General features: G+C 51.1%; 1 protein-coding gene and 1 long non-coding RNA gene across 3 annotated transcripts in view; one reads left to right on the forward strand and one right to left on the reverse strand.

Moving 5' to 3' along the window:
- GAD1 (glutamate decarboxylase 1) overlaps positions 1-18,868 on the reverse strand; it is a 40,930-nt gene extending 22,062 nt beyond the window's left edge. Inside the window, exons 1-6 of one of the 2 annotated variants that reach the window (XM_027128537.1) lie at positions 18,380-18,868; positions 16,776-16,920; positions 13,341-13,403; positions 7,542-7,700; positions 5,959-6,201; positions 1,076-1,166 (exon numbers count right to left, since the gene is read on the reverse strand). In XM_027128537.1, the coding sequence (XP_026984338.1) occupies positions 1,076-1,166; positions 5,959-6,201; positions 7,542-7,700; positions 13,341-13,403; positions 16,776-16,857 (638 nt within the window). In that variant the 5' untranslated portion in view covers positions 16,858-16,920; positions 18,380-18,868. Of the gene's footprint in view, positions 1-1,075; positions 1,167-5,958; positions 6,202-7,541; positions 7,701-13,340; positions 13,404-16,775; positions 16,921-18,375 lie in introns of both variants that reach the window. The other variant, XM_027128542.1, reaches the window with a different exon arrangement.
- Positions 14,460-16,177, forward strand: LOC113631824 (uncharacterized). The gene is made up of 2 exons (XR_003437581.1): positions 14,460-14,556; positions 16,001-16,177. It is a non-coding gene; the product is annotated as an uncharacterized LOC113631824 (long non-coding RNA).
- Positions 18,869-20,180: the final 1,312 nt, after the last annotated feature.

A 20,180-nucleotide genomic window follows, 5' to 3' on the forward strand; every position in this document is an offset into this window, starting at 1 on the left:
TAGTTTAAGAAAAATAGAATACCTTGAACTTTAATAACTTACGTTCTATCTTGACGTCAAATGGAATTTCTCATTTTAAATAATACCACCCTTTCACCTAAATTCATTTTTCAAATCTACTTTACCATGAACTAAAAAGTGTACGGTTATTTTCCAAATATTTCCACAGTGACTAAAACCCATATAATTCTTATGTAGTTATTTTTAACTTATTGCGATAACCTTGTTTTATTATTTCCCTCTGGACACTTTCATAGAATGTGGTACCACTGTCTGGATACATAGTGGTAAAACATAATCTTAGCGTTGAAAGAAAAGACAGTACTTAGTAGGCTATGATGCCCCTCCATCAACTTGTAACCTGTCCTTGTCTCCAAAGATGGCACGTTGTGTGTAGAAGAAACTGTGGGGTGATTACCAGAAGACTACCCAGGTATTACTTGCACACACAACCCTCCTACCGCCAGGACCTTAGAGACAGTTTCAAATAAATTTACAAGAACTTAGAAACAAACAAAGGCTTTGCCTACTCAAGTATGAAAAAAATTTCACATTCAGAAAAACAGTTATTTTGAAAGGGATATATAATTCCTTTCAAAGGGATATCACTACATGAATTGTTTTAGAATTTTTAGTTGAACAATAGGCTGATCAAATTGGTTTGTGGCTTTATGGCCTCTTTAATTATGAAGAAAATATGACCTAAATGATAAGGAGCAATATGCTTGGGTGGGAAAATGGACCAAGATTATATCCCAGAACATGATCTCTTTAAATATATCATTAAGAAATATGGAGTCTTTTAACATGAAGTTTCACACTAAATTTTGAAAGCTAGAGTCATGACTTCTTATGACCATGCTCTTATTAAACTGCATTATTCAATTAAAAAATAGTTTATCAAGTATCTGCCTTTAACTCAGAACTGTGATAAACCTAAAAGATTTTAAGAGAAAAGATGACTAGGGCAAACTGTAATAAAATTATTATAGAACCATTGGAATTGGACTTTTAATACAACAAGCCATACTCAGACATCATGTTTGCTTACGTGGAAATAATATGTGGGACTTACATATTGGTATTGGCAGTTGATGTCAGCCATTCGCCAGCTAAACCAATGATATCCAATCCAGTGGAGAGCTGGTTGAAAAATCGAGGATGACCTAAGGAGGTAAGTAACAGACAAGCATCAAGGCAAATCCAGAGTTTTCAAGCTGTCTTCAAATCAGAAGGTCCACTCCACTAGGCCACAGTGATGGGACCTCTATCCCAATGGTCTAATAGGGCTGCCCAAGAATACTGAAGGAAGGGCACTTTGACCCACCCTATACCAACCTTTAACATTGAAGATGTCTCCCAAACTTACATGTTTCTAAAGCATAATGCTTTTCAAGTAAAAGAAATCCAATGTCATAAAACAAGTAATCTGTCCAGTATTGTTGATTTCCAGATGAGCTCCTCTGTTGTATTTTTTAAAATACAAATCTGGATGTGGTGGTCCTCTTTTTCTCCATAAATATTTCAATTTTTAACTTAACACCTCAAGCTTTTATTCTCCAAATCAAGGTATGCTGAGGGAGGAGGAGGGGCTGCAGGCCTCAGAAGGGGTCAGTGGCTCTGTGAACCGAACCAAGCCCAGGGTAAGTGCCAGCTCTGAGGCTGATGCCGAGGCAGCCATCACTCCCTGGGCCTCTGTGTCAGTCAAATACAACGCCAAGCATTGGTGTGTTTTGCCCACATATAGTCAGGTGACTGTTAAACTAGATGTATTGCTGAGATGACCTGGCATCTGCTCTGTGAAACAGGGGCAGACACAGCCTCATTCACTCATTGAGTTGTTGATAGAATAATTTTTATTATTATGTAACTCAAAAGTCCTTTTCAACCCACTCTATGCTTTATCAGGCTTTGTTCTCAGCAAATTCAGGATTATTGCCAAATTTTGGCCAACTTGGCGTTCACAGAAAAACTCAACCCCATACAGCAGGCTTGGCCTGGCTGACACGAAGGCGCCAACGCAATAGATTATCTAGGGGTGTGTGACAGAGAACTGGTGTTAGAAAGATGTGCTGACTGCTGTGTTTCCAGAGGAAATTGCTTTTGCCTCCGAAATAACTGTCAGAGAGCTAATGTTGGAATGTTCCTGGTCTAAGTCCCCTCTCTGAGGAAGTATATCCTTCCCTCCTTGCGATGAGGACTCATTCAGAACATCTAGACTAGGACTTCTTATAGCAGGATATACAGATCCCCGCACCTCAAGAGTCCTCGAAAAATAATACTGATCTTTAGAAAGAATAAAAGAAGCATAAACAGTAAGCTCGGTGTAAATTCAAGGCCAGATTCCAGACATTCCTGTACATTACTCTAAATAGCTTAAACTGGTCCATTTTGCTCTACTCGGCTCAGTGCCAACAAAATCTATGAGATCTCCTACAACGTAACTAATTTTGTTGAAGTCCATTTAAATATAAATATGTATGTACATATATATACACACACACACAATACCCATTTGAAAACTTTTAACAACATTTCATTTTAAGACAAGATTGAATGATAAATAAATGCAATCACACCATTTGACAATGTATCAAAAGCACATTGCATAGCAGAGACAAAAGATGGACACGGACAGACAGACAGACTGATACAAATACCCTCAAACAAAAGCGAAACAGTATCTCATGGTCTATTAAAATATAAAAGGACACAAAGTCCCCCCAAACCTTACTTTCCTCTTATGGCTATAGCTTAATGTCCCCAAAATCTCATACCAGAATTTCTATCAAGCAACAAAATGACCTAGTTTAAATTTCAATTTCAACTGTCTATAGTCAACAAAAATACTAACAGGTGATAGACGTGGTACTGAGCAGCACATGGCTTAGAGTCAGGTTGGAGAGAGAGAAAGAGTAATTTTTTAAAGTAAAATTTTTGAACAAATAAGCTTCAAAAAAAAAAAGAGATGCAGGAAGAAATTTATTGATTAAGAGACATATTAAGCAATTGCAGTGTGGGGGACTTTTGTGGATCCTGACTCAAACTGTAACAAAATAAAACTTTATGACATTCATGAGACAACTGGAAATTTGAACACTGACTGAATATGTGATATTAAAAAATTATAAATTTTTCTGGATGTACCAATGATAATGTGTTTTTTTTTTGAGTCCTTGAGGATAAAAAATATTTATTTATGAATGAAATAATATTATGCTGGAGATTTGCTTCCATATAGTATAGAAGAGAGGGGAGTGGGTGGGGTGTCAGGTGAAACAACACCAGCAAGAGCTACTAATAGCTGAAGCTGGGTGTTGGGTATACAGGGTTCATTACACTGTTTTATTTTTGTATAAGTTTAAAATTTCCATGATAAAAAGTTCAAAAAAGGAAAACTAAGGAAGTCAGCATGTCTACTGTGACTGAGGGCTGACTAGCGTTTCTCTCAGTTCTTGGAGAATGTATATACATTGGTTCCTTTTTCAGAAGTCTTTGTTAATTTGTAGAGAAATTTCCAAAGGCCATCATCATCCCTCCACAGACGCTTCCCAGATCAGTATGTTTTCATTCTAAAACCCTATTCATTATTCTGGCTGTGCATTAATACTCTTAAGAAATATCTTCCACTTCCATTGCAGAATACCTGTGGGTTTACTCTATTGCTCCAGTAACTACATCTAAACTACAGACCAGCAACTAGGAAATGTGTTTTCCCATGAAAGCAACAGTACACTTTGCCAGAGTCAGCACCCTGCGATGCAGGTTTCACATTGCCTGAAGACTATGAACTCTACAAATGCAAATATCTGCTTCTAGAAGCTGCTCTGAAGAACAGGGATGAATGGCTCCAGGCTAAGTATCTAATTGGATTCACACACTCGACTCTAGTAAGAGTCCATGCTTCTCTGACCACGTGATACTTCAGTTTTGTAGGCGATATGAGTTGCTATTATGACAAATCCATGTATTTTTCTTTGAGGGGCAACACTATTCTGAGCTTCGTGATAAACGTACATGGTCTCATCTCTCTGATAAAGTGTTTGTGGCGTGAACTGACAAAATAAAAATAGTGGACCAAAGCTAGTCAAGCTAAAACATACACAGAGAACTCTGTTTTTTTTCCTAGCCAAATAACAACTTGATCTCCACCAGGAACAGATTAGTCATCAGACCAAGGTGAGATGTAACTAAATTGATGAGCATGTTTTTCTTTAAAAATCAAACACAGACTTTGTAATATAATTGAGTCTTGTCCATCCTGCAGTTATTCAAGAAAGCTACAGCTATACCAGTGGTGTTAGCAGACTTTTTTTTTTTTTTTTTTTTGCGGTACGCGGGCCTCTCACTGTTGTGGCCTCTCCCGTTGCGGAGCACAGGCTCCGGACGTGCAGGCTCAGCGGCCACGGCTCACGGGCCCAGCCGCTCCGCGGCATGTGGGATCTTCCCGGACCGGGGCACAAACCTGCGTCCCCTGCATCGGCAGGCGGACTCTCAACCACTGCGCCACCAGGGAAGCCCAGCAGACTTTAAAAGCTGTTTGGGATTCATTATTTAAAAATGCCTCTTTGGCCAGCCTCATTATTTCATTATAACCCTTGTTTTTGACATCCAATAGCCTTACTCAGTCCTATTACGACACCCTCCCCAGTCATATCTTCAAATGACTAGGAAGAGTGAGCAGGATAATAAAGGAGAGAGAGAGAGAAAGAAAAAAGAACAAGAGGCTACCAGTCATGGCGTCAGGGGCTCCTCTGTGGGGACAACCATGCTATGGACTGCCCATTCCTGTACATCAGTCTGCCCAAGGGCTCAGGAGAGCCAGGCTGCAGTGGGGAAAGACGGTAGGGAGAAGAAACCACTGCTTGATTCCTAGGCTTAGAAAGAGCCAGACAGAGATCCCAAAAGTCCTTGAACTTGAGGCAACTGGAGAGTAACCACTTGGCCAGGATTGCTGAGTAGAGAGAGTTCCTATAACGTGGAAAGGAGGCAAGAGGGCGTCCTCCAGGGCTCCCTGTTGGAGATAGGATTGGGTGCCTCAGGATACCTGAACTCCAGAGGATGGAGTAGAATGCAAAGGGTGTGTAAGTGTGTGGCTTTGGGGCCTAGCAAATAGAGGGTGTGGGGGGTTGAATTGTGTCCTGTAAGAGATATGTTCAAGTGTTAACCCCTGATTCCTGTGACTTTATTTGGAAATAGGGGCTTTGTGGATGTAAACAAGTTAAGATGAGGCCATACTGGATTAGGGTAGGCACTAATCCAAAGAGGAGAGAAACCTGGACACAGACTCTTGGAAAATGTCATGTGAAGATGAAGGCAAAGATTGGAGGGATGCATCTACAAGCCAAGGAATGCCAAGGAATTCCCACAACCATCAGAAGCTGGAAGCAGCAAGGATGGCTCCTTCCCAAGAGTCTTCAGAGACAGCATGGCCCTGCAGACACCTTGATTTTGAACTTTTAGCCTCCAGAACTGTGAGATAATAAATTTCTGTTGTCTTAAGTCACCCAGTTTGTGGTAATCGGTTGTGGCAGCCCTAGGAAACTAGTACAGAAAGAAAAGGAAATGGGCCCAATTCTCCCCAGTTTCAGGGACAGGCAAGGGTCAGATTTATCAGAATGAAGCAGGCGTGAAAATGGAAGTGGGAGAAGAAGTAGAGAATGGATCATTCTGCTCTCTTAAGGTTGTGAATAGCCTCAAACCAAGAATTAAAACTCTTTATACAGAACTTGACACAGCACCATGTATCTGTATCTTTTAAATCTATTTTGACAACAATAAATAATCATGGGATTTTGTCACTGAGTCTGGTGGTTCTGAGGTCATGGAGCGCTTTGCTGCCTTCCTTCACCCGGGTTTGTGTTTCTCCTTCAAAATGACTTTGACATCCTGGCAATTGGCAAAGGTCTGACGCAGGCCGAGGTTGCCACTGCGTGTCCACCTGGCTCTCACCCTTACCTGTGCGGACGCCATATTTCAGGGTGTCTCTGCAGTCAACCAGGATCTGCTCCAGGGACTCAGGGTGGTCAGAGAGTTCCAGGTTGAAGCCCTCCATGCCTTCCAGCAGCTGGTGGGGGTGGTGGAAGTCCAGCACCTTGGTGGAGCGATCGAATGTCTTGCGGACGTAGTTGAGGAGTATGTCTACCACCTCCAGCAGGAACTGCACAGTTTGCTCCTCCCCATTCTTAGCCGGAAGCAGATCTGGTGGGGGGAAGCCCATGAGGGGTTATCACCTGACTCCTATCCGGATTTCCTCAGTCAGCTTAGAAATCCCTAACATCCGTATCTTTATAGGACTGATTTTCTTCCAGGATATGCATGCATTGAGAACCTGACGTACCATCTCCCCAGAACAATGTACATCGGCGTACACACAGAAGCGCTGCATATATTCTCTGGGGGTTCACAGAGTTTCTGATAGTTAGGCTGCTCTTAATTGAAATGCTTTGAGAAGTCACGAGCAGCCTCCCCTGCAGTTATCCATTTGGGCACCTGTCAGGCGTGTGATGGACGGGGCATCTGTCTTGCTCCCCTAGTACCAGGTGTGTCTCTGTACATCTGGCTCAGATACTGGGCTTTCGGTTTGGTGTTATGATGTGCTTGATCTGTTGCTGGTGGCGGGTGAGGCTTCTGTGGGTAGAGGCTGAGGTCACATCGAAGAGGATGGTTCTTTATGTTGTCCTTGGACAGAAAACTAGAACTGGAAAGTGGGGCTCAGGAAGGTGGGAGAGGGAACTCCTGCCCCTCTCTTGACCTTACCTTTTAGGGCTTGGCCTCTGGGATGCCAGAAGGTGACTCTGGGTTCCGGCCTGTGTTAGGTAGAGTCAGGCTGGGGGGTAGCCAGGGGAGAAAGCTGTAGGGGGCCCCAACTGAAGTTGTCAGCCATAGCTCAAGAACAGACTGGCTGTATATAATGCTCTGTGTCTATTCTTTGGATTCTCTCTCCAAGGTTTAGTGAATCTTGTTTTCTGTTCTGGTTTGGCCTCCATGGCTTGTGGGGAGTTCATGGAAGGGGGAAAGGGGAGGGGGGTGGGTTTACCTTTGAGCTGGTAATGAAAGACTAGGAAAGCAACTCCTGAGACTGTTGTTGTAGGGGCAGTGGTAATGAGTGAAAGATCTTCAAAAGGAAAATGACCTTCAGGACAGCACTTGGTCATGAGGCCCAGCTACACAGCTTCCTACAGGGTGCTTTTGTTGTTGTGGGCACCACCCTTGGAGGATAAATGCTATGGAGGGAATCGCTGGATTTTCTTATATGAAAGATTTCTTTGGATTCTGAGATTCTATGACTGTGTATTCGTCCCTGCAAGTATCTTTAGAGTTGGCTGTTTCACAGATTGCCCTCATCCAGCTTTCAAATGATGGAGACCTGGGCAACAGGGAAGGAGGGAGTATATTATATTCAAATGTTGGGAAAGCAGTTTCATGATGGTTCAGAGAGAATGGCTTTTTTTTGTAAAAGAAGCAAGGTTTCAGGAAAAAGTAAAGAAACTCCAATAAGCAACCTCCTGGATAGCACTAGGGCTGGGGGTGGGGACTACCTCGAGCAAACAGGTTGGAGAAGTCGGTCTCTGTGCGCTGGAAGCGGCCATCCCTGTCGCTGTTTTCACAGGAAAGCAGATTCTTGGAGGACTGCCTCTCCTTGAAGGCGCTCACAAGCCTGCTCTTCTCTTCCAGGCTGTTGGTCCTTTGCAAGAAGCCTGTAGCACAAGAAGCTGGGTCAGAGGAAGGGCACCAAACTCCCAGGCTCGGAGGGTCTGCTGCTGGCCCAGGTCGACTCTCCAAGCAGGGTTCTCACTTTTCCCGAACAGAAGCCGAGTGTCTGTTTTATATGTAAGGGCTCTGGCACTGCTCGCCTCCAGGCGGGGAGGGGGCAGTACCAAGTGTCATCAGTGGCGCAGACCCAGTCATGCAAGAGAGAAAAACAGTAAGTGAAGCCCATTCTCCTCTCTGAACATGACAGTGAACGCAGAATTAAGTCAATTGGACAGCTTCCACTCCAGTAACCAGCCCCAGGATGGGGTTTTAAGGGAAGGGACACAAACGGAGAGGATGCTGCCAGCTCTGGGTTTATGGGCTGTGCAACCAGAGGGAGGAGGGGGTGAGACCAGCACTGAGGATTGGGGAAGATGCTTTCCTTGGACTCCAGGTAAATGTTACCAGGGTTGAATGTAAGTTTAATTTTTCTCACCCAAAACTGAAGGGCAGCTTTCCCTGTACCACCCCCTCTCCTTAAATAAAGGTATTGGAGAAAGAGACAAGAAAGCCTAAAATCTTATGTGTGGTGACATTTAATTCCATAAATACTTATTGAGCACCTATTGTGGAAAAGGACTTTACTAAGCATTTAGGACCAGGGACAGGTAAAGATAAATGAGACAGAGCCCCTCTTCTCCAGGAGCTTGCAGACTGGCAGACGGTGACCAACAACGTAATAAAGCTAGACAGCCATCCAAGAACTCCACAGAGATGAGCTCTGAGCCCAGGGTGGGAGTCAAAGCACCTCCTCCCTGCCCCTCAGAAGGAGCGGAAATCTCTCCTGCCTGAGGTGAGCAGTGCAAACACTACCAGTGGCAAACCCAGAAGCAGGCTGGGCTGAAAGGGCTGAGGCTCTGCCAACCAGGAGCACACTTCCTCTCTCAGTACCTCCACCTGTCCCTTCTGGGGCTCGGGACCCACTGGGGCTGCGGACCCACTCCTTCCCTCAGCATCTCCTCCAATTCGGCCTCAATCTTAGTCTGAAATGCAACACCCTGAAAAGAGGAAGGAAGTTCTAAGCTTCTTGGTGACCCCAAAGTTGTATTTGTAGATACCAAGATCCTTGGGGAGTCACATACGTCACAAGGCAGGCTTGGAGGAAAGTCCCGGGAGGTTCCACGAGAGGCAAGTTAATCTGGGGAATTCAGCTTTACTTCCCCAGGACTGCAATTCAGTGTTGAGGGGTGGAGGAAGGAGGGGTGCAGGGGGAAAGTTGCAGTGATTAGAATCCTCCCACACACAGAAGCAGGGTCTATTTTTGGAGGGAAGAATAGGAAGGCAGAGGCACCAGGCCTTTCATTGTTCTCAGCACCTTTAAAACTTATCACTAAAGCTCTAAAGGACATCAGAAGGGGGGAAATACACTATAATAGAGCTCCACACTTGGATATAAAGATGGGGGGTGCATCCTCCCCTTCACCTCTGCTCCTACTTTCTGAATTCCTCCTCCAAATCCCCAGAGTCCAAAATGAGAAGCTAGCACTCATTTGCCAGAGGGATGCAGTATCACCTGGCTTCTGAGTGAGACCGCCCCCCTCCACCCAAACAGGCAGCAGTGGAATTTGTTTCAGACAGGCTGAAAAGACCAAGTCCACATGCCCTAATGGAGGTGAGGTCTTGCCTCGCTGAACTCCTGCTCTTTAGGTCTCTGACCTCTGGTCGGTTTTGACTCACTCCCTGGGAAAGTCTCTGCCTTGAAACCCCTTAGCAACTCCTTTCCTAGGTGGCAAAGGACCTAGGACCTGCATTTGGGCTTTGGATATTATCTCCAAAGGAGTTCTTCTCACAGGCATTCCCACAGGTGTCCTGATAGGAATGAAAGATGCCAATTGCGACACTTTAAACCTGCATCCCATTCCTGGACCATACTTCCTGGAGTGCACAAGGAATTAGTGTTTTCTATACATCTTATAACTATCCTATGCAAAGCACACTTACATTGCATTATAATTTGCTAATATTAATTTGCTAATATAAACACTTAATGGATATTATTTTTGGAATATCACCTTTCTGGAAGGTAGTTGTTTTCTAAAATATTGGGAGCCTCAAAAATAAGGTCAAGGAGCCAGGCCTCTCTGGGCTCTGAGAGGCTCTGGAAGTTCGTATGCTTCTCCAAGGATAATGAGGCGGTGGATGACATTGAGGTCAGTGCTTTGATGACCTCCCTGGCTAGCAAGGGGTCCTGGAAGCAGAGGTCCCTGAGACTAAAGCAGACTGTACTCCCTTTTGCTCTATACCTCAGCTATAAGGATCTAGTTTAAGGTAACTTAGCTGAACATTCTTAAGAGGCAAAGAGGCAAGCGGAGGGGAGCCGAAGCTGCGGTGAGCTTTGGCCCGGTCGTAGCACCCTCGCTAGCTTCCACCTATGAGCCGAGGGGCGATCCTGCGGCTGGTCCTCACAGCTGCCCCCAAACTCAAAGGCCTAATCAGCCCTTTGAGGAGGGGGAGGTGTGAGGAACTAGAGCACCTGGTTCAAGCTGGTTGTTTCCAAGTGGGGTTTCAAACTGAGCCTAGCATAAGGGCACCTGGCCAAGGGGGCAAGTGAGGCTTGAAGCCCAACCCCCTTGCTGTCTCTCACCAAGCTGTAGCATGGAGTTGCATCTCCCTAGAGGACGGGGCTCTTTCCCTGATTTTTCTGGGCTATAAGTACCCTGCCAGATCTCTCCCCCACCTCAAACTTTTTTTTTTTAATTTCAAGAGAAGCCATAATAAATACAGAATATTTGAAATGTATACTTAAAAGTTGGTGACTGACACAAAATTAAACACACGCACAAACACACACACTGCATGGGCTAAATAAAACAGCTCAGGGGCTGTAACTGGTAGCCAGTCTGGGACCTCTGAATACAGAAGTGATTGAGGCCCAAGGACACACTGGGAAGTTAGCAGAGCCCAGAGCCAGCACTTAGGGCTCCCTGCATCTCCTTCGATTTAGGTCATGCTATCATGCCTGTAGCCACCCGGCTCTCTACCTCTTGGCAAGACCCTGGGTGTCTTCTGGCTGACTGCTTTCCCACGGGATTCTGCCTCCGGAGCTAAGGGTTACACTGGTGAGACCAGGGGCCTTCCTTGGAGCTTTGTCTTCCTGGGGCGGGGGCGGGGGCGGGGGGGGGGGGGGAAGGATCCAGGAGAGGGGGTGGGGTGGAATCTTGGCAAGGGCAATGAATGGGTCCCCCAGGGCAATGGATCTGGAAGTGAGAAGATGACCATTAGTCCCTCAACTCTCTTAAGGTGAAAGGTCAAACCAACCTGGAGAGTGTCAGGTCACGAGGGCACCTTTCAAGCCCGTGAAGGTCTGGGATGAAGGGAGTGGGGGAATCTATGTGTGGAGGAGGGGAGGGGTCTGTGGATTCAAGTCAAAACCAAAGACTGCACTTTGCCTCCGGTAACTAGACTAAAATGGAAAGCCAGAGTTGGTGCAAAGTATGAAAAACAAATCCTCCTGTTGTTTTGTTTCCTTTCAGAATCAAACCTATTGTAAATCCTCCTAACCTGTGGCCCCCGAAGCATGTGTATTAGCAGAAGGCAATTTCCCCTCAACACACTACCAGCCCTCTCCTGTCACAGGTGTTTCAGCTTTCCTGAAATTAATGTTGGGGAGGTGGGTAAAAACAGAGAAGAAACTCCCTGAGGATGGTAGCCCCCAAATGCCCAAGAGCTCTCCCTCAGGGGAAGCTGATGCAAACCTCTGTTCCCCAATTCCCGTACCCCTGTGCCTGGACATCTATTCCCGGACCCAGGGATGCTACTGCCCCTTTACCTTTTCGGGTCACTTCGGGTGTGTCACCGAAGCGGCGTTTAGACCTTCTCTTCTCCCCCGACCCTGAGGGTCTGCAGTCGGGGCAGCAGGGGGCACCGCCCAGGGCCGAGGCCGAGAAGCGGGGATGGGGATGGATGAAGGCCGCTGGCTAGGCAGGCCTAGGACCGCGAGGAAAGCAGCCCTCACCCCAAGCCTCCCCCCACCCTGTCCTCGACCGTGGCGGGCGCCCAGGGCTCGCTCAGTTCTGCTTGGCCGGCTGCATGACAATGACGGCTGCTGAAGCCGAGCGCCGCGGCCGCCGAAGGGACCTGGCGCGAAACGGGCCATTAAGCCGGGAATGGCGGCTGGGAGAAGGGGGCTATTTATAGAACAAAGCTCGGCTGCCGCCAGCTGCCCCCGCGCGGGGACGCGGCCCAGGCCTCGCCCCGCGGGCCTCGCGTGCTGGGGAGAGGGCCAAACCCCGGGGCCTCCCCGCCGCAGGGCTGGGCTTTCCCTGCAAAACGGCTAGGTCCTGGAGTCGAGCAGCCCTTCCTCACCGTAAAGCTGCTTCTGGGATCAAGGGGACAGAGCCCCAGAAACGCAGGGAGGGCGCCGCGCCGCAAGGCGGGGAAGGGAGGGTGACTCCCAAAAGCTGCCAAGTAACTCCTCTCGCTCCGGCCACAAACTCTCGCCTCCCTGGGGCCCCGGGATGCAGGGCAGCTGGGAAGATCAGGCCCGGAGGCCACCGGCTCGCCGGCCCACTCTCGGGCGCTCCCGGGGCTGGGCGGGCGTGCCTACGCCTGCGCCGCCACTATCTCCAGCGCGCAGCAGCTGACGGATGGCCTTTTAATAAGCCCCTCGTTAATCTTACCCCGCCTCTCCACCCCCTGACCGGGGACGTCCGTATTTTCTGGCCCGATAAGGCTAGAAATTTTAGACGGTGAAATGTAGCAAGGAAAGTAAGTTCTCATTGTTCAGTCGGAGCCACTCAGCTGTGTCCCTTCGAACAAATCTCCCTTTTTCCTTAAAAAAAAAAAATTACAGCCCTTGGGCGTTTTCATTTTAGATCCTTACGTCTCCGGAGAGCAGTTCTTTCTCCCGTCCAGCTCCCAGATCTATTTTCCTTCCTCTCTAGCAAATCGTGCCCGATACCCACTCTCCGTCTTGCGGCCCCACGCCCCCTCTGCCCCCTTTCCCTTCCCTCCTCTCCTTCAAGGGCAAGCTCCTCAAACCCTCTAGCTTGCACCGCCCGCACCTCCTCCAGGTAGGCCACCGAGGGCTGCAGGCAATCCATTCTCTTGACCTCCAAGGCCTCAAAGAACGAAATTTGAATACGTTTTGACATCTCGGGCAAAAATATCCAGCCGAGGAAGCCACTTTCAACGCGCGATGGTGGAGAGGGAAGGAATACGACGCGCCAGCTACCGTCTAAGGCGGATGTCTCGCCTTGGGCCTGCTCTCCAGTAAACCCGGACCCTTTTTATGCCGCCTTCGCGTCGCGTAGGCAGAGCGCCTGGGTCAGAACAGGCAAAGCGCCGGGCAAGATGAGCGGGGCTGTCGCGCGGGGTCGCTGTGCTCGCGCCCAGCTAGGGGAGCCCCGAGGTCTCAAGTAGCCCAGGGCCCCCCATCGGAAAAGGTCCCTCGGGGGCACGTCAGGAGAGGGCAGAGGAAGGTCAAGGCCAGTAGAGGAGCGTCTCTGCCGGGCGTAGGGGCTGTAGACACTAGAAAACAGACCCAAGAGCCAGGATTCCCTTCCGCGTACGTCCCACTCTCCCAAACCCGCAAAGCCCGCTCGCCTCGCAGCCCCTTTGGGGCCCCAGCCGGCCCTTTCACTTACCACAGATCTTCAGCCCCAGTTTTCTGGTGCATCCATGGGCCACGCCGCACCAGGTGTCATACGCTAGAAACCAAGAGACGTGCGATCAGTGAGGCTCGACAGTCCGGCACCCGGTCGAGGGCAAAGGTTTTCTGGGGAGGGTAGGGGCAGGTCTTCGCCAGTGCGCCTCATTAAAAAGCTCTTTCCCGAAAGGAGCTAAGAGCCAGATCTTTGGGCCGATGGGGAGACTCGTGCCCCCCGAGACCCCATCACAGTCCCTCCCTGCTCCGACCTGAGGTACAGAACAGTGTCTCTGAGAGGCCACGCACCCAGCGCCCCACCCGCGGCTCCCAGCGACCACGATGGGGTAGCCGCCAAGGCGGGGTCGGAGTGGAACAGGGCTGACCACAGGTGCAAAGGGCCAGGCCCGGCTCCTCGACTTGCCCAACACCCACCCGCAGGCCCTGTCCCTTGGTTTCCGTCCCGCAGACTCGAAGGGCGACCACAGTGGCTGGGAAAGGGAACACAGAGACATCTGGGACCAACACAGCTCATAATTTCTTGGCGGGTCTCCAGCTGAGTGGCAGCTTAAAATAAACTGGCATGAAATGGGGTCGCGGAAGAGTTCAGGAATTAATTGGGTGAAAAATAGTATTTGACTAGATGGTCGGGCTGGCATGGCCGCTCTTCAGTGGGACCGGGGAGTCGGCAAGACAATAGTGCGCCTCGGGTCTCACCCCCTGCCCCCTCTTCCCAACATGCCCCTCATTAACCCTTCCCTCGGACGTCTCGGATCTGGAGCAGGCGAAGGCGAAGGGAATCAGACACTTTTTCTCCAGGTCTGAATCGCAGATTCAGGCGCTGCCGTGTTCTCAAACTCCTCAGCGTCTATCCTGCCCTCGGGGTTCAACTTCCAGCCAGAAGCACGGCGGTGCCTGCAGAGCCTGTATGCGAGCCGGTGTAGTGGGCCTAGCCTGAAATTCCCCTCGGATTCCTCATAGCAAGGCGCCTCCAATCACACCCATCCCCCACCCCATCCGGGCGGGTGCCTTCAGCCGGGCGCGAGTGTTTGCTGCGATAAGGAGAGTGACATCCATTAAACCCGAGGCACAACAGAGCCCCAGCGGGGAGAAGAACTAGCCCGACGTCAATGAGAGAGCGTGTCACAGATGGAGTTCCTGCAACAGACAGTAGTAAATCGGGGCGAAAGCTAAACCCTAATAAAAATGCCTGGCAGGTAAAGAGCTATTTTCATCCGATAGAGGGCTTTCATTTTAAAGGCCATCTCACCTAATCCTCATAACCCTAGGAAAAAAGAGGAGTGTTAATCTAAGACTCACTTTACAAATAAAAACACTGAAGCTCAGAGAGGCTAGGAGAGTTTTCCAAGGTCACTCAGCTGTGGCGTTGGAGTTTAGACCCATGGCACTGCCTTTTAGAGTTGGGGATTGCAGTGAAAGAAAGGGAAAGAGAGATGGGAAGAGGAAGTGAGAGAGATCCTTTGACGTAGCCAGAGTAGGGAAGACCGAGTGGCTGAGAACAAGGAGGAGGCGTCGCCGGAGCAAGAGGTCGAGTAAGGTTGTGCGAATTGAGCAACGCCACCTCCCAGGAGACCCTGGCGGGGCAGAGAAGCAGAGCCAGCTGGGCGGGCGAGGATGTGTCTGCAAGGGAGGGCAAGGATGGGTGGAGAGCCAGGTGTGCGCGCACAGCCTAGAATGCTCACGGCGGCTGGGCTGTCGGGGCCGACGGCGGCGTTCTCAGGACAGGTGCTGCAGGCTTTTCCTGGGCCCAGCTCTCGGCTATCTTCCCTCCGCCCTGGCAAATTCCGGGCGCGCCCGGCCATAAGCGAACTCGGGTCAGCTCCTCTACTGGGTCTGGGACCCGCGGTTAGGCACATGGGCTCCGCTGCTGGCTGCCTCTGGGAAGTAGGGGCGCAGTAGGGGTTCAGGACTCGAGGGTGGGTGAACACAACGGCCGCCCACCCCTGCCAGACAGCAAAGAAAGGGGCAGGAAATGTGGAGAGAACTGGAAAAGAAATCCATCAGGGCCAGAGCAACAGACAAAGGCGCGCAGGCCTCCCGTTTCTCTTGGCCTGGTCCGACCAGCTCTGGTAGCCAGTGCCCGGCTCTCGCGCCACTAAGGCTGGCGGCTCTCCTGAGCCCCTCTTTGTTGTGTGGGTAATTGTAGCTTGCCTGGGGGTCTGGGGGAGGGAGCTGCAAAGGGAACTGGAACGCCGCCTAAGAATTTAAGAGAAGGCCTCCAGTCGGGAAGCCAAGGGCAGCACCTAGGGGTTGGATAGAGGGCTTACCTGATACCCCCCTATGCCAACCTTCGTTGATGGGAACAATTGATGTTTTCTCAAGCTTATAGAAAGTGCTACAAAAGCGAAGCAATGAGCTCTCCTTCTAACCACAATGCCATCCCTAAGCCCTTTTGTATAGAAATTCTGGGGCCGTTACTATCCGGAGCTCATGGATTTGGAGGGAGCGCATTTCCATCCAAAGTGGAAAAAGGAAAACAATTCCCTCATCTCCACATCTCTACAAAGATGCTGGAAATCAATCCGAATTAAAGACAGATTCTGGAAATGGGTTGAGTCGCCGCATGGAGCTAGGGGTGGGGAAGCATACATTTCCCCACCCGCTTTTATCTGGTTCCCCTTTTCTTCCTCTCTCTTCCAGAGGTGTTCATTGCTGACAGGTCTCCTGCCCTGGAGAAAAGAGAGGGCTGCTCTCTCCTACCGCCCTGGCAAACCTTCTGGATTCTTCCTGGTTCCCCACTTCTTGCCACTCAGGATGATGCCCGCTTTTTTTTTTTTTTTTTTTTTTTTGTCTCTGAAATGTAATTGTCTAAAATGTCGAGGCTTAATCTCAAACCATTTTATGCTCCTTTCTCGCTCCTGGCTTCTTCCTCACTCGTCAATAGCTCGACGCAAATTTGGAGCAATTAGGGACCCCGAGTTTTCTAAAAGCTGCAATTAACGTCGAAATTTCCGCTGATTATAGAGTTCGAGCACAATGCAGGGGTAAAGGAGGGGGGGAGGGGTCAGATCTCGGCTCAACGAAAGCCGAAGACAGAAGACTCTATTCCCGCTGAGACTCCCAGCTCCTCACACCGCCCCTTGCGCTGACCCCCGTCGTCCCACCTAGCAAAGAAACCACACACAACACAACAAAAACAACACTCTCGCCGCGCGTCCTTCCCCCGCAGCGAAGCCTCCAAGGATCGCCACCGCTCTGACCCTGCGTGGTTCCCACTGCGTTAGCGCCCTGGAATCGCCTAGCATCCCTGGCAGTCGAACGACCTTTGGTCGGGACCTGGGTCAGGGCCCCACTTCTGTCTAGCCTCCATCATCTCCGCGCTCCCCCTTCCCTTTCTGCCAGCGCAGCCTCCTCACGTCCCAGCGCCCCCATCTTCCCCGCAGTCCATTTGATAGGAAACTGGAGCAGGACCTACTTGTGGGGCGCAGGTTGGTAGTATTGGGGTCCGCTCCCGCGTTCGAGGAGGTTGCGGACGAAGAAGGGGTCGAAGACGCCATCTGCTCGGTTGTCCCCGGTCCTCTGCTGTCCGGGGTCCTCGGCCGGCCGGGCTTAGGAACAGGCTGCAAAGAGAAGCGAGAGCTGCACGGGGAGGGATTCAGGGGTCCGGCGCGCGGGAGGCGATTGAGCGGTCGGGGGCGCGGACGCTCCCGCTTAAGTCCGGGCTCAGGAGAGAGAGGCTAGAGGAACGGCAGCCAGCGGGCTGGGTCGGGGTGCGCCGGGCTGGGGACGGGGGGAGGAAGAGACGTGCACGCGAGCTGGGGACTCGGGCGCCCGCAACGTAGCCCGGGGCGGCTCTCCAGTCTGGCGGCGGGGCGACCTGGAGCGCAGCGCTGAGACTAGAGGAGCCCAAGGCCAGTGCAGGTCGCGCGGGTGCGGGGGACTGGGCTAGGAGGGCTAGGGAGGCTCAGTGCGCGGTTTTCCAGCCTAGCCGCGACAAGCACTATTGGGCTCTCAGCAGCCGGCGGGCGGGCGGGCTGGCGGGTGTTGGGGGGGAGGAGGGCGCACGGGGCGGGCACGTCTGGTTCGGTGTCTGGTTCCCCTTGTTGTGTCTGGCTGATTCCCTGGAAAGAAGGAGGCTAACTGCTCCGGGGACCGGGGACTTTGGTGAGACAAGGTGAGAGGGAAAAAAAGGTCCACGTCTTTACGTTCTCCCTCGGACTTGACTGGGGTAGAAATACAGTCACCTTGTAGTCCAGACAGCCAGAAAGCAGCGAGTCGGAACCTCGCTTGTCTCCCTCTTGCCCCACCCGCTTTGAGTCATCTCGAAGCCAAGAACGGGGCTCTATCCTTGTTTCTGTATTTCCTCTCCACCCAACTCTCTGAGGTCCCCGGATTTCTAGCTGTACAGACCCGGAGAGGGTGAGAGGCAAGAAAGGGGAACGTCACCGGGGAAACGAACTTACGCCCAGCGCGCGGGAGGTGGCACACAAGGATAGGTGCGCGGCGCCCGTGTTCCGCGCTCGGCGCTGGTGCGATGGCTTCCGAAGGCCAGGGGACAGAGAGTGCGGGCGAATCTGGGTACATCTAAGAGCCTGCAGAGTAGCGCCCGCCGGCCACGGCCTCCAGACCCTGCATAGGACTCCGCATCTAGCTCCGCGCGCGCACTCGCCCAGCAGAGCAGGCAGAGGGGAGGCCGGGGCTTCTGGGGAAGTAACAGGTTACCGCTCTGAGTCGCGCCTTCGGCTGCTGCTGGCCAGGAGCCCATTGGTGAGACCGGCGCTCGCAGCCGGGAGGCGGAGGGGAAAATCGCTCTCGCTCCACTCCTGCGCGAGCCTCAGCCTCTGTGCGTCCCCGGGGCATGAATCTCGCTGATGGGGATAGGATGATTGCGAAGGCTGAGGTCTCTGCGCCGCGCAGGAACGGAGAGTCAGGACTGGGGCGGGTGGGACGCACTCAGCTCCGGAGGGTAGATGGCAGACACTGGGGTGGGGATTGGTCAAGAAACCGCGGGTGAAGAGGACCCAGCTAACAGTCGCGGCTGGGTACTGGGAAGGTACGGGCGGCCGCGCGCTTACCCACCTAGGTTGGGAGACAGCAAGCCGTGCGCTCCGGTCGCTCTTCTGCGTAGCGCCCAGCAATCCGCCCGGCTCGGCCCGGCTCTGCCACAGGCGTAATCTGCCCGGCGTCACCTCCAGCTGCCGCCTCTGTTTCGCTAGCACCGTCCCGCACGGGAGCTCCAGGAAGAGAAAAGAGCAATCCGAAGAGGCGGCTTCTTGGCTTCGGGGGAGGCGGAGGCGGAGTGGGGAGGCGGGGACCGGCTCAGCAGGGGAATCACGAGGCCGCTGCTTGCGGGGGCAGCTCGGCAGAGCGGTGGGGCTCCTTGCAGGTGCCTGACCGCCTCTGGAGCTTTGTAGGGCGATTATAAATCCAGATCACGGGTTTGCGCCCGGAAAAAAAAAAAAAAAAGGAAGAAAGAGAAAGAAAGCAAGAAAGAAAGAGAAAGAAAGAAAAAGAAAGAGCCCTATGAGTAATCCAGACCGTACTCAACACGCTCTATTTTTTGAAATAGGCAGAGTGTCGGGTAAGGCGAGGCAAGAGAGAATTTCTATGAAGAATTCTGCCTCGCTGAGCGCTTCTCCCTCCCTTTCTTCTCCCCCACTACCATATCTTCGAGAAGACAAGAGCAGTATCTTTGCCTCAATTACTCTCCCCGCGGTTCCTCCAGCTCTACGACCCCACGATGCCTCCTTGAGCGAAACCGCGTTCTGGGTCGTGTCCTTGCTGGCTCTCTACTGAGCCAGGATTGTCGTGAAAGCAAAGGAGGCAGAGACGAGGGGGGAACACTCAGACCCTAGAGGATTCCATCTCCTTTTCATTTCAGTTTCCTCATCCAGCTCAGAGCCTCCCCAAGTATTTCATCTGAGTTCAGCTACCCACTGCCTCCGCAGAGAAAAGGGTCCGCTTTCCAACCGACTGTACGCTCCCTCCTAGCTTTGGTTCCCTTGGTGATGGGGAAAGGAGTCCTCCTGATTGATCATATCTGAAGGTTAATAACACGCACGAGTGCCGCTCCACACACAAGGGGAACCCGAGCATAGAGGTGTCCTGGGGGTGGGGTGGGGGGAGCGGACCGGCCCTCTATGCCTAGGCCCACTCCCCTCCACTCCCCCTTCGATTTCATGCTTTTTAAGGATTCTCCTTTTGCAATATTTAAACGTATTTAACGAACTGCCTGGTTCGGAAAGCCCCTCACGGTAAACAGACGTTCACGGAAAAATTTCCACCAGATGGCGCTAGGCGGCCAGAGACCGAGAGGCCCTACGCTGGCCGGGTCTTTCCTCGTGCGCCAGAGCCAACAACTAGACTGGCTGGCGGGGCTGTTTATTCTCTGGCCTTTTCAAGCCATCCCTCAGGCACCCTCGTCTCTAATTTTTGTTCTCCTCTTTCCTCTACCTCAGTTTCTTTTTCTTGAGGGCAAAACAAAGTTGATCTTTGGGTCTGGGTGACACCGTGTAACCAGTGATTCCTTTACTCGTTTTCGCAGTGAGTTTTTTTTTTTTCCTTTCCCTGTTGCGGTGCAGCAGGCAGGGGTTATATATGGACACGTCTGCGGCCTTGCTGGCCCACCGGAGTCCCGACCCTTCTCTCTGAATATCTTATTGCCTTTCACCATGACACAGTGGGGATGCCGAAAATCTTACAAAGCACTGAATATTCCATAAGGGAGATCGAAGATTCAGCCCTGAGAAGACGGAGTTCGATTAGTACGAGGGATCTCGTTGTGAGGTTTGAAATAACCGCGTTGCCCTTGATACTAAAGGAAATACTGTTGCCCTCTCTTCAATCTTACAGTAAGAACTCGGGCACTTTTTAAGGACGG

This window comes from Aethalodelphis obliquidens, unplaced genomic scaffold (genome assembly GCF_003676395.1).
Source record: "Aethalodelphis obliquidens isolate GAN/ISIS:26980383/991018 unplaced genomic scaffold, ASM367639v1 scaffold2, whole genome shotgun sequence".
NCBI classification, from domain to species: Eukaryota; Metazoa; Chordata; class Mammalia; order Artiodactyla; family Delphinidae; genus Aethalodelphis; species Aethalodelphis obliquidens.